Source organism: Labrus mixtus, chromosome 24, assembly GCF_963584025.1.
Source record: "Labrus mixtus chromosome 24, fLabMix1.1, whole genome shotgun sequence".
In the NCBI taxonomy this organism is placed as follows: domain Eukaryota; kingdom Metazoa; phylum Chordata; class Actinopteri; order Labriformes; family Labridae; genus Labrus; species Labrus mixtus.
In genome coordinates, this window is record NC_083635.1 from 1,538,740 (window position 1) to 1,550,042 (window position 11,303).

Sequence of the window (11,303 nt, forward strand, 5' to 3'; positions counted from 1 at the left end):
CTTAATATTTACAGCCTATGGTTATACGATACTTAATAGGCTTTAGAAAAAAAATACGTCATGAAGTAAGTCTATAATAAGTCTATATACACTTTTTTTAATTTAATTTAATTTTTATTTTATTTTATTTATTTATATTCAGGTCTAATTACAGATTTTTTCCTCAACTGTTTATAGGTTCTTGCTTTAAATAGGTTCTTTCTTTAAATCACACATGTATTTTTTATCCCTGCACAGGTTATGTACATTTCTTGTATAAGTCTATTTTTAATTGCACAGTTTAAGTTTGATTCATCTAGAGGTATTCTTCAAATCTTTTTTTTTCAGGTTAATATATATGTATGGGAGGGGGGGGTCGGTTTTGTGGTTAATTTGTAACAAATGTTTCATGTCATGTACGTCTTTGTAACCTGCTACTGGATGCTTTGAATTTCCCTCGGGATCAATAAAGTATCTATCTATCTATCTATATGTCTATCACTTACCGATTTACTTTTGATTTTCCGAATAAATAAAGATATATTCGCGATCTAAAAATATTTAATTGTGGTAGTAATATGGCAGCCAAATTCATCATTAATCAAACTGAAACATGTTTTGAGTGTTTTAAGTACATCTCAAATGTGACGTCTGATAGAAGAGGGTATTGCTCGACCTGGCAACCCAGGAGTTTCCTGGGTCTCTCTCTCACCGCATGTGCTTCACTCAGAGCAGGAGCAGCGTGGTGACTGTGAGGAAAACCTTCAGGCTCTCTGTTAGAGAGCGCACAAAGTCTTAATATTAACTGAGTCACCGCCAAAATGCTCGTTTTATTTGAGACCGCGGCTGGATATGCAATTTTCAAAGTATGTATTTGGGTTTTGTTTCCTGTCACTTAAAGATTAATGAAGAGTTACGCTTTTATCTTTTCAGTTAGCTTAGGTTAGCTTTGCAACAATTTACCCAAAGTTCGTGTGGGTTAAGTTTGAGGGAACTGGCATTGGACATGATTTAAAAGATGTATGTTTAAACTCGTATCTGCGTGTGAAAGTTGACTGTAACACTTTTGTCTGCACACGAGTGACATTGTTCGAGCACAAGCTAACACTGTTAGCATAGTGAAGGCCTTGTAACCACGTGTGCATGTTGAGGCAACATTAAGCGCCTCGCCTTACATGTGCTCACTAGAAATGAAATAACTGATTATTTATTTATGATTAGGATTTCGCCTGCATGTAACTCGTATGATAAGAGACATTATCTTATTCATATAAACATTTAAATGCCAATGTTGTCTTTTGATTCGTGACAACTTGCTTATATATTTCAATTGTATTTCAGGTCCTTGATGAATCCAAGCTGCAACAGGTCGACAACCTGCACAAGGAGTTTGAAACTCCTGAAAAAGCAAATAAAGTGTAAGTGTTGATGTGAAGTGCCACGGCTCAGAGCTGGTCTAACAGTTGCAACCAGCAAGATGTCATTGATTGATTGACTGACTGTTTCTGTTCCCTTTTAGTGTAAAGCTGAAGCACTTTGAGAAGTTTGTGGATACAACTGAGGCCCTAGCAGGTAATTATATATTTTCTGCACTCTTCATGTCTGTGATGTATTTCTGTGTCTGGAAAAAAACATGAGGCATCCCCTAGTAGTTAAGTTGGCAATAAAAGTTTTAGCCCTATTTTTTTTAGCTAGAACATATCAAATGTCACATGATTGGATTTTATGTTCCCAACAATTCCCCCACAGGCATGTAAGGTTGACTGTTGTCTGGGTCAGTTTCTGCAGAGTGTAGTAAATGCAATGTTCTATCCCTCAGCTGCCACTGCCCTTGTGGAGGGAAAAATTGGCAAGAGTTTGAAGAAAGTGCTCAAGAAAGTTGTTGCCAAGGAGGCCCATGAGCAGCTGGCCATCAGTGATTTGAAGCTTGGTGGAGTTATCAAAGTAAGTGTCATTAACAGCATTGTTATTCATGAAGAAAGCTTCACATACAAGATGTATCATTCTAACTTTCTGGGGATTTCAGGAAAAGCTGGACCTAAACTGCATCCACAGCCCTGCTGTTGCTGAACTGATGAGATGCATCAGGAGTCAGATGGAGAGCCTCATCACTGGACTTCCTCCCAGGGAGCTCAGTGCTATGTCTCTTGGGTTGGCTCACAGGTTAGTAAGCACACAAATCCAGTGGTGAATACAGTTCACATAACTGCTGCCTATGATTACACTTGCTGTCTGAAACTTCCTGTAGATTTTCCTCAGCATTCGTCACTACCGCTGAGGCAGCAATCTCTTAAAGGATAGAGAAAGTTCAACGACTTTTGATGTTTAAGATCTCCAATAAACACGTTTTCTCTGTGTTCTCCAGTTTATCCCGTTACAAACTGAAGTTCAGTCCGGACAAAGTGGACACAATGATTGTGCAAGCCATCTGTAAGTTGTTTGTTCCCATATGTATCCATCTTTAAAGTAACCATTGTTTTTCTGTCTATATAGACATTATTGCCTATAAAATGACATTAAATTGAAAAGACTTCATGGAGCTGTTAAACTTAAGTGTGAAATAAATGTATTTTCCCTTGTCTCTTCAGCTCTTTTGGATGATCTGGATAAGGAGCTCAACAACTACATCATGCGCTGCAGAGAGTGGTATGGATGGCACTTTCCTGAGCTGGGAAAGGTCATCACAGACAACTTGGCGTACTGCAAAGCTGTCCGCAAAATTGGTAAGAAAAAATATCTACACTTGCCTCTTTAATTTGAAGAGTTATTCCAAAGTTGTGTAATTTCATCAGTCCATCAATAATATTGAATAGAAGGCTGGTTGGGACATCTCCTTGGATGTTTCCAAGATGAAGAGTTAACTAAGCTTCATGTGTAAAACAGTCAATCAATTTTTAGTGTTATCTCGAACTAACTGTGCCTATGTGTCTCTCCAGGTGATCGTACAAATGTGGCCACCTCTGATCTGTCGGACATCCTCCCTGAGGAAATCGAGGCGGAGGTTAAACTGGCTGCCGAGATTTCCATGGGAACAGAGGTGTCGGAACAGGATATAGGAAACATCAGGCACCTGTGTGACCAGGTATGTGTCTTTCTTTCATCACCAGAAGTTCAAAGTTCTGTGTAATACTCACCTTATTGTAGGAGAGCTCAAGTGACAGTAGTGATGATAATGACAGTTGTCTTTTTCCTGAAACAAACATGTGGGTTTTCAGTCACTACCTCATCTGAACAGTCACAGTTCTTCACTCACTAGAAGTTACTTTTATGGTTATCCATTTGTCGTTGTAATAACGATCCTATTTATTTGTTTTTCTCAGGTAATTGAGATCACAGAATACCGCACACAGCTGTACGACTACCTGAAGAACAGAATGATGGCTATTGCCCCAAATCTGACAGTGATGGTGGGCGAGCTGGTGGGTGCCAGACTCATCTCACATGCAGGTAAATGAAAAAGAATCAACTTTCCAATACCATCCAAGCAGTGATGATGACGACATTATGTCACTTTCCTGAAAATGACTGATGCTTTTAAGTCACTACCTCATCTGAGCTTGTGTTAAGATGCTCTTTAGGAATGATGTACTTAGAAGAGCAGCGGATTTCCTCATCACTCTTGTTGCTCTTAAGGTTCCCTCCTGAATTTGGCGAAGCATCCTGCATCCACAGTGCAAATCCTCGGAGCAGAGAAGGCTCTGTTCAGAGCCCTGAAGACCCGTAAAGACACGCCCAAGTATGGTCTCATCTACCACGCCTCCTTAGTGGGCCAGACCACAGCCAAAAATAAGGGCAAGGTAAGTCCAGAAGGAGCAGTGACTAGTCTAGGACATGATTGTTCAAAGTTGAATGGTTAGAACTTCAACACTGACTGTTTATCTGTTATATCCGACTAGATCTCCAGAATGCTGGCAGCTAAAGCATCGTTGGCTATTCGCTATGATGCCCTGGGAGAGGACACTAACGCGGAAATGGGAGCGGAAAACCGTGCTAAGCTGGAGGCCAGGCTGCGGCAGCTGGAGGAGAAGGGAGTAAGTACAACTTGGGTGTACTTTAATTCTCGGCTAGTTTATATAAAACCTCATGTAGTAAAGGATATCGTTTAGTGCTGTACAATTCTGAAAAATAATCTTTTAATTTAAATTAAGATGTGGTGAATACTGATATCTTCATATTTTGAAACCCTGTGAGCTTATGTCTGAAACCTGTGTGATACATTTCATTTGACAGTTTAAAGAAAGCAGGATGATTTTCTTGAGTTTTTTATCAATGCAAAGACCGCTTTGTCCACTGGAGGGCGCAAAAAATCCAAAACCAAAAGTTCCTCACAGGATCTTTTTAAATGAAGTGCTTAAATATCTACCTATTTAACTCGACCAACATTTTCTGAATAAAATCTTAATTTTGATATTTAGCATGTTGATATGGTCCAAAAGGTCAGAGAAAATCCACCTTGTCATGTTCCACTTTTACTATGAATGGATTACTTCTAGATACTGAATATATATTTTTTTAACATGCCAGTTAAATTTTGTTTTTATTATTTTTTACTGGTAATCTAATCTTGTCTCATTTCTGTTCTCAGATTCGAAGAATCAGTGGAACAGGCAAAGCAATGGCAAAGGCAGACAAATATCAACACAAGAGGTAAAAAGCCTCAAACAACCTTCTCCCATAAGGAAGTATGTCCACTTGGAGGTAAAAGAAGGTGAAACTATGAAAGCATATAGTTTTCACTGATACCCACCTCCTAAAGTGAAAGTGGTAGTGTGAACCATCTGACTTCCAGAAATAGGTTTCGAGTGCTCTGTACCTACCCACAATATTAAAAAACAAAGGAAGTATGTCCACTTGAATGAGACGTTTAAAATCCTCTTTTTCCTCTTCAGTGAAGTGAAAATGTACGATCCATCTGGTGATTCCACTATTCCCTCCACATCAAAGAAGAGAAAGTTTGAGGAGATTGAGGAGGAAGACGCTGGTGAAGAGCCTGAAACACCAGTGGTGAAATCCAAAAAGCCCAAAAAGGAGACAGTAACAGAAGGTGGGTGAAACAGGCATGAAGCTGATCTTCTGTCCAAGACAACATGATGGAGTTCATAATACTCAAACGTTTTTTTCCTGCCTTCCCTGTAGTAGTAGAAGAAGAAGCAGCTGCAGAGGAGACTCCCAAAAAGAAAAAGAAGAAAAAGAAGGACAAGAAAGCAGAGGCTGAGGAGGAGGAACCAAAGGACGAGGAGGAAGAAGTAGCAGTAACAGAGGTAGGAAGTTATTTTGGAAATGCTCCTGGAGAGTCTGGAGATGATCCACAGGAGAATTGTTTTAGTGGTGCTTTTTTTTAAACCTGAAATATCTCCATTTTGTCTCCACAGTCTACAGAAAAGAAGAAAAAGAAGAAGAAAAAGAAGGTTAAGGAGGAGGAGGAGGACGACGAGTGAAAAAGTGGAGAGTGTATATATTTTCTGTCTTAGTCTTTATGGTATTTTAGTTTTGTCTCATTTATATGGAATACGGGCAGTACAGTATTGAGTACCTATTTCTGGACTGTAAAAGAGTTACTTTTATAAAACCACATCAACATTGGATCTCTGCTTTATACAACTGTGAGTAAGGAGTGCTTTCCAAATCAATGCCATCTATAGTTTATAGTAGTTTTTCCTATTTTAAAGATGTGTATTAAGTTTGGAATCATGGTTTTTATGTTGATCTTACATTTACACATCTGTATCAGACGAAGAAATTCAGAAAAGGAAAGCGTCCCAATTCCCCTTTTACTGTCCAAGACTGAACATCTGTCCAGGTGAAATAAAAGATTGTTTTTTTTGCCTGAATCTTTTTTTGTTTTGTTTTTCATACTATGAAGGTTTATGAACTTTTAAAAAAGGGAATTTGATTTTATAGTGAGTAGCTACATTGTGAACTTTAGTTCATTGATTGGAAATTGCACTTTTCTTGAAAAGGAGCAGTTTTCCTGTATTGAGCAAAAAGAACGAAGCAGTAATGACAAGTTTTCCGTGTATGTCACAAATCCATAGAGACGTCCAATGCCTTGGCTATATGACCAGTGCTTCAAAACATGAATGGTTATGAAGTTTTACCACTTTGGGGACAATTTTGCCTTCATACAACACCCTTTTAAAAATGGATTTGCTCCAGCTTTCTTAATAAGTTAACCAAAGGGTCCTGAGTAAAATGATTGTTATTGGACATGCTTATACTACAATATTTGAATTTCATATGAGATGATTTCAAATGATCAAAATAGTCCAAAACTATATCATGTGAGAAGTGTGAATTTAAAATTGTTTTGTTAAAAAGGTTTTAGCATCAAATAAACCTTAATTAAAAGCTAGTTTTGAGTATGAAATGTTTTATTCTTGTGTTTTGCGTAAAACTGTTAATCTCCATTATATTAGTCCTTAAACATTTTAAAGAATATACTTCAAATAAAAAGAATTACCTTTATTAGATTGCAGATATATTTCTAAAATCGGGTTAGTGATGTATTTATGTGTACATCTCTTTATTGTTGCAGCTTTTAATCAACTGAACTATAAAATAATAATGCATATTTTATATTTTGTAATAATTAGCTTTGATAGAGTGACTAATAAGTAAATCTATGAAATAAACTTAATTGTGTCCAAAATACAATAGACTATACTGTACTGTACAACTGTACTAGAATAAATAATTGTATTCCAGCTGAAGACTTTACATGCAAAACAAATGAACATGTACAATAAAACGCATTGTAATGTTATCGAATTAAATAAAAACAAATATTTAGTTAAAATACAAACCCACCTTGACTAACAGAGCTTTAAAATAACAATTACTGACTGCGACGAGCAGTTTTTAAAGATCCTTTTCCTATGTTACTACGGGCAGACATCACTAATGGAACACGGAGCCGCATGATCATTTGGCTCCATCTGCGCTCTACTAGAAGTGTCTTGCTCAGTACCACATGGCATGACTGACTAGTAACATGAGAGTTAAATGTGTTATGTAGGAACAGATAAACGATTGATCTTTCTCTTATTTTAACATCGCTGACTCTCTTCAAGAGATAAATAGAAATAAAAAATGTCGCAGTTACAAGCGCGGTTCTTCACGGAAAACAAAAAGTAAGCTCTCTTTTCACTTGGACGCAACATGATGGGATAGGCTAGCGGGCTAGCTAACTAACTAGCTGTAACAGAAAGTAAACAGAAAGAAATGACTTTCTGACGTTACTAACCCTTTTAACTTTTACTTTTTTAATGTAAGGTTTGAGATCGTCTCTTATTCTAGTAAGCCTCCACGGTTAATAGCGTATGTTTTTAGCTTGTTGTTTTAGCTAGCTAATGCGAACACTTTCAAGACATTACTGACTACTTTTCTATACTTGCATGTATTTTATACTGCTATTAATGTGTGATATAACCTTATAACCTACATACGTTCCTTTCTTTCTAGGTATGTTGTAGATGATGTCCCATTCTCCATCCCTGCTGGCTCTGAGGTGAAGGACCTCAGCAATGTCATTAACAAACTACTGGAAGCTAAAAATGGTAAAAATCACACCTCACTTTTAGCAATAACAGATGTGTCTTAGTGTTTCTAGTAAACAGTTGTGTTTCTCTTTGAAGATCCCCAGTATCTTCTTAGTCATCTCTCTGTACCATCATATCAACTTATCATCAACACTGTGACAGAACAGATTGATTGAAGATAGGGGCCCATTGCTGCACGGACAATAAGTTTCATGTTTAATTACATTTGCATTCAGTTCAAACATTTTTACTTATTTGCAAAACCTTACATGTGTTAGTGGAGATCAGTTTGGTACATACGTGCCAAGCTGTTTGATCCAAGAGTACATTTCTTAAACATTTAGTGCATCTATTCAAGTGAATTAAGTCCATGGCAGATATAATCAGTCTGACACATGAGACCTCTATCAGTCTAAAACCTCTGCCCTTCTTAGATCACACACCTGATCTAGACAGCGACTTCCTAAACTGTAGACCTGAGCTGTAAACACACAGCCACACCCACAGTCAATATTAAAAAACAAAACACAAAATGTGTGTTTTGCAAACCCTTATCTTGTCTCTCACGAGATCTGCTTTGTTACTATTGTAATTGTCTTTCATCACAACGCACTTCTACTATTTTTCAACAGCGTCTCACACCACAGTGGAATTTGACTTCCTTGTCAGGGGTCAGTTCCTGCGAACGTCCCTGTCCACTCACATGGAGACAGAAGGCATATCCACGGTAAGACTGGCCCAATTCTGACCTACGCCTGTATAAACAGAGTGAGGCGCCGCATTGCTAAGGAACATGTTATTTGACATGTATTTGTGTGTGTTTCAGGAAGATGTGGTGGAGATCGAGTATGTAGAGCGGATCACAGCCCCAGAACCAGAGGAGTGTATGATGCATGATGACTGGATAAGCTCCATAGATGCAGATACTGAATGGTAAGATGACTGATGACTTAAATATCTTAGGGTTGGCTGAAAACAGTTACTGGTATATCTCTGATTTATTTTGTTCTGTTTTGCAGGATCCTAACTGGCTCATATGATAAGACAGCCAAGATTTGGTCTGTGGAGGGCAAGGCAGTGATGACGGTAGCTGGACACTCAGATGTGGTCAAAGATGTGGCCTGGGTCAAAAGAGGTAAGCAGTACGGAATGGAAAACAGCCACTCTGATAATGAACAGCAACCTTTCCTGACTGAATCTGTGTCGATCTCTCTGCGCAGACGGTCTGACCTCTCTGCTTCTGACGGCCTCTCTCGACCAAACGGTCCTGCTGTGGGAGTGGAACTCGGAGAGGAACAAGGTGAAAGCCAGACACTGCTGCCGGGGGCATACGGGAAGCGTTGACACTGTTGCAACGGACCCCACCGGCTCAAAGGTAAAGAGGAAATACCTTAAATAGCAAAAAGTGACATAAGTGGAGGATGAGACAAATGTAAAGATAATTTTTCTCACAAACAGTTCTGCAGTGGCTCCTGGGACAAAATGTTGAAGATTTGGTCAGCTGGTAAGTTTCCAGAGTTCTGACATTAATCTATACTAATACTACATTTAAAAAATGTTCTAATAACCTTTTTGCCTCTGATATCAGTACCCACAGAGGAGGCAGACGAGGTTGAAGAGCCTGCCGACAGACCAAGGAAGAAGCAGAAGACTCAACAGCTGGGCCTGACCAGGGTAAGTGGTCGATGAGGATTATAGAAGCAAATCTAACATGAAAGCTGATGTACAAGTTGACATCTGATCTTCCGGTTTTTCTTCCACACAGACTCCCGTGATGACGTTATCCGGACACAGCGAGGCAGTGTCTTCTGTACTGTGGTGCGACAGTGAGGAGCTTTGCAGTGCATCGTGGGACCACACCATCCGTGTGTGGGATGTGGAGACGGGAGGAATGAAGACCACGCTGGTGAGTGTCCAGAAGCTGATGTGTTAACTGGAGTTCAGTTATCTGCTTTGAATTGAGGGATTTTGCTGAAGTAGAAGAATATTTGTGTCGTTAATGGGGGATTTTTGAAGCCATTGAGAGGCTGCTACACAGAGTTAGAGTTTGTAATGGCACTATTTTACGTTTCTCAGATTTGAGTATGTGCAGTCTGTATTCATAGAAACAGAAAATAAATGCCTGAAAAGATGCTAGGTTTCAATATCATCTAAAGAAAATCCTCGGTTACAATATAAAGTTTACATAAGGGATACATTCATTAACTGAGTTTATTTCATTCTTTACACAGACGGGCACTAAAGTGTTTAACTGCATATCCTATTCACCTCTGTGTCGACGGCTGGCGTCAGGTAGCAGCGACAGACACATCCGACTGTGGGACCCTCGAACCCAAGGTACCACTCTGCACTATTCATTTCCAGTCTACAAGCTCTTTCTGTTGCTATCCTTGGGAATAAACACCTCCCCCTACTCTCTAGACGGGTCGCTGGTGCTGCTGTCGCTGACCTCCCACACTGGCTGGGTCACCGCGGTGAAGTGGGCGCCGTCACATGAACACCAGCTGATCTCGGGTTCCCTTGACAACCTGGTCAAACTGTGGGACACCAGAAGGTCTGTGGATCACATACCTCCCGCTCTAGACTTTGTGGAATAGGTTCAGTTAGTACCTAAAACAGGACAGTAATGAGCTGTTGAATCTTTGTATTTAACCTTCCATCCAGGAAATATCCGGTTCTTCTTCTGCTCTTTTCAAACATTGTAGACTTCACGTAACTTCATGTTAAGGAGCTAATGAGAGCATATGCTAAGTCACTATCCTGGCTTTGACAGTTTGAAAGATCGCTGCAGACATGCAGAGCACGACATCCTGCTTATTCCACCAATCTGAGATGGAACATTTTCTCAGCAGTTCCTCTGTCTGGAACAAGCTTCCTGTCTTTGTCAGAAGTAACGCTCATTAGTTAAGGAGCTCTTTCGTCTGCCTACTTCAAAATCTTTTTTTCTGTTGCTGCTGTATTATGATATATATTTTTCTTTCTTTTGGTTAATTTTTCCTCTTAGTTTTTGCGTGAATAGTTATGTAATACAGCTTGTTAAGTGCATGAAATTCATATATTGTTTCCATGTGTTGCAGCTGTAAGGCTCCTCTGTATGACCTGGCAGCACATGAGGACAAGGTGTTTAGTGTGGACTGGACAGAAAGTGGGGTAAGACCTTTTCCCCTACAAATCTGAGCTCAGATTAAAGTGCTTTTACTGCTTCAGACTTTGATAATGTATAATTCAAATGATATGGTTAAGAGGAAAGATACAGGATCTGTAACTAACCTGCTTTCTCTGTTTTCTATTTCCAGCTGATGTTGAGTGGAGGCGCAGATAACAAACTGTACACCTACAGATACTCAGCCTGTCAGACGGATGCGGGGGCGTAGGCTTCAAGAGATCCTCCATTCATCACCACAGACAAAACGGACAGACATAAATACGCAATATCAGTGTTTGAATGTTGTACTGAACACAATATATTTCAGTTTGTTCTTTGTTCTCATGGTTACTTTTAACCCAACTCTATTTTTTACACATGTTTACTTATGGATTGTTTTTGTTTTCCTGCATTGTAAGAAAACTATAAATTAATTTTGTCTCCTAGAATATCTGTTTTATTTTATGTCTCTTTCATGAGTGCTTGATTGTAGATTTATGATTATTTGCTGATGGCTCAGATACAGTGAAAATTACCACAGAACTTTTGACAAAGAAACCATGATATTACAACAGATTTTTATTGGTCAACAACTGCTGATGGAAATAAAAATGATATCAGTATATCTGAAAAATTCCATT

General features: G+C 39.0%; 2 protein-coding genes and 2 non-coding genes across 6 annotated transcripts; all 4 read left to right on the forward strand.

The window, feature by feature from the left end:
• Positions 1-685: 685 nt before the first annotated feature.
• On the forward strand, positions 686-5,810 carry nop58 (NOP58 ribonucleoprotein homolog (yeast)). Of its 3 annotated transcripts, none has more exons than XM_061032925.1 (15): positions 686-845; positions 1,321-1,397; positions 1,499-1,551; positions 1,799-1,923; positions 2,006-2,142; positions 2,345-2,409; positions 2,568-2,702; positions 2,916-3,061; positions 3,300-3,426; positions 3,613-3,776; positions 3,876-4,010; positions 4,565-4,626; positions 4,869-5,023; positions 5,119-5,240; positions 5,352-5,810. In XM_061032925.1, exons 1-15 carry the CDS (start codon positions 801-803, stop codon positions 5,415-5,417), a joined length of 1,614 nt encoding a protein of 537 aa, XP_060888908.1. In that variant the 5' UTR covers positions 686-800; the 3' UTR covers positions 5,418-5,810. The 3 variants fall into 3 exon arrangements, with proteins under 3 accessions (XP_060888908.1, XP_060888909.1, XP_060888910.1); XM_061032926.1 differs by having other exon boundaries at positions 5,122-5,240; XM_061032927.1 differs by having other exon boundaries at positions 5,125-5,240.
• On the forward strand, positions 3,135-3,217 carry LOC132960112 (small nucleolar RNA SNORD11B). The gene has a single exon (XR_009667175.1). It is a non-coding gene; the product is annotated as a small nucleolar RNA SNORD11B (small nucleolar RNA).
• On the forward strand, positions 3,459-3,541 carry LOC132960114 (small nucleolar RNA SNORD11B). Its single transcript, XR_009667177.1, has one exon. It is a non-coding gene; the product is annotated as a small nucleolar RNA SNORD11B (small nucleolar RNA).
• Positions 5,811-6,920: 1,110 nt separating the features above from the next.
• wdr12 (WD repeat domain 12) lies at positions 6,921-11,285 on the forward strand. The gene is made up of 13 exons (XM_061032928.1): positions 6,921-7,109; positions 7,441-7,535; positions 8,150-8,244; positions 8,344-8,450; positions 8,537-8,652; positions 8,738-8,892; positions 8,976-9,021; positions 9,106-9,191; positions 9,283-9,423; positions 9,749-9,854; positions 9,939-10,071; positions 10,595-10,667; positions 10,814-11,285. The coding sequence occupies exons 1-13, from the start codon at positions 7,069-7,071 to the stop codon at positions 10,889-10,891; spliced, it is 1,272 nt and encodes a 423-aa protein (XP_060888911.1). The 5' UTR covers positions 6,921-7,068; the 3' UTR covers positions 10,892-11,285.
• Positions 11,286-11,303: the final 18 nt, after the last annotated feature.

Bases quoted from the DNA above. Each gene is read 5' to 3' on its own strand.
- nop58 (XM_061032925.1), top strand. From the start codon at position 801: ATGCTCGTTTTATTTGAGACCGCGGCTGGATATGCAATTTTCAAA. The intron at 2,703-2,915 runs GTAAGAAAAAAT...GTGTCTCTCCAG, and splicing joins CAAAGCTGTCCGCAAAATTG to GTGATCGTACAAATGTGGCC. The intron at 3,062-3,299 runs GTATGTGTCTTT...TGTTTTTCTCAG, and splicing joins TCAGGCACCTGTGTGACCAG to GTAATTGAGATCACAGAATA.
- wdr12 (XM_061032928.1), top strand. From the start codon at position 7,069: ATGTCGCAGTTACAAGCGCGGTTCTTCACGGAAAACAAAAA. The intron at 7,536-8,149 runs GTAAAAATCACA...ATTTTTCAACAG, and splicing joins ACTACTGGAAGCTAAAAATG to CGTCTCACACCACAGTGGAA. The intron at 8,653-8,737 runs GTAAGCAGTACG...CTCTCTGCGCAG, and splicing joins TGTGGCCTGGGTCAAAAGAG to ACGGTCTGACCTCTCTGCTT.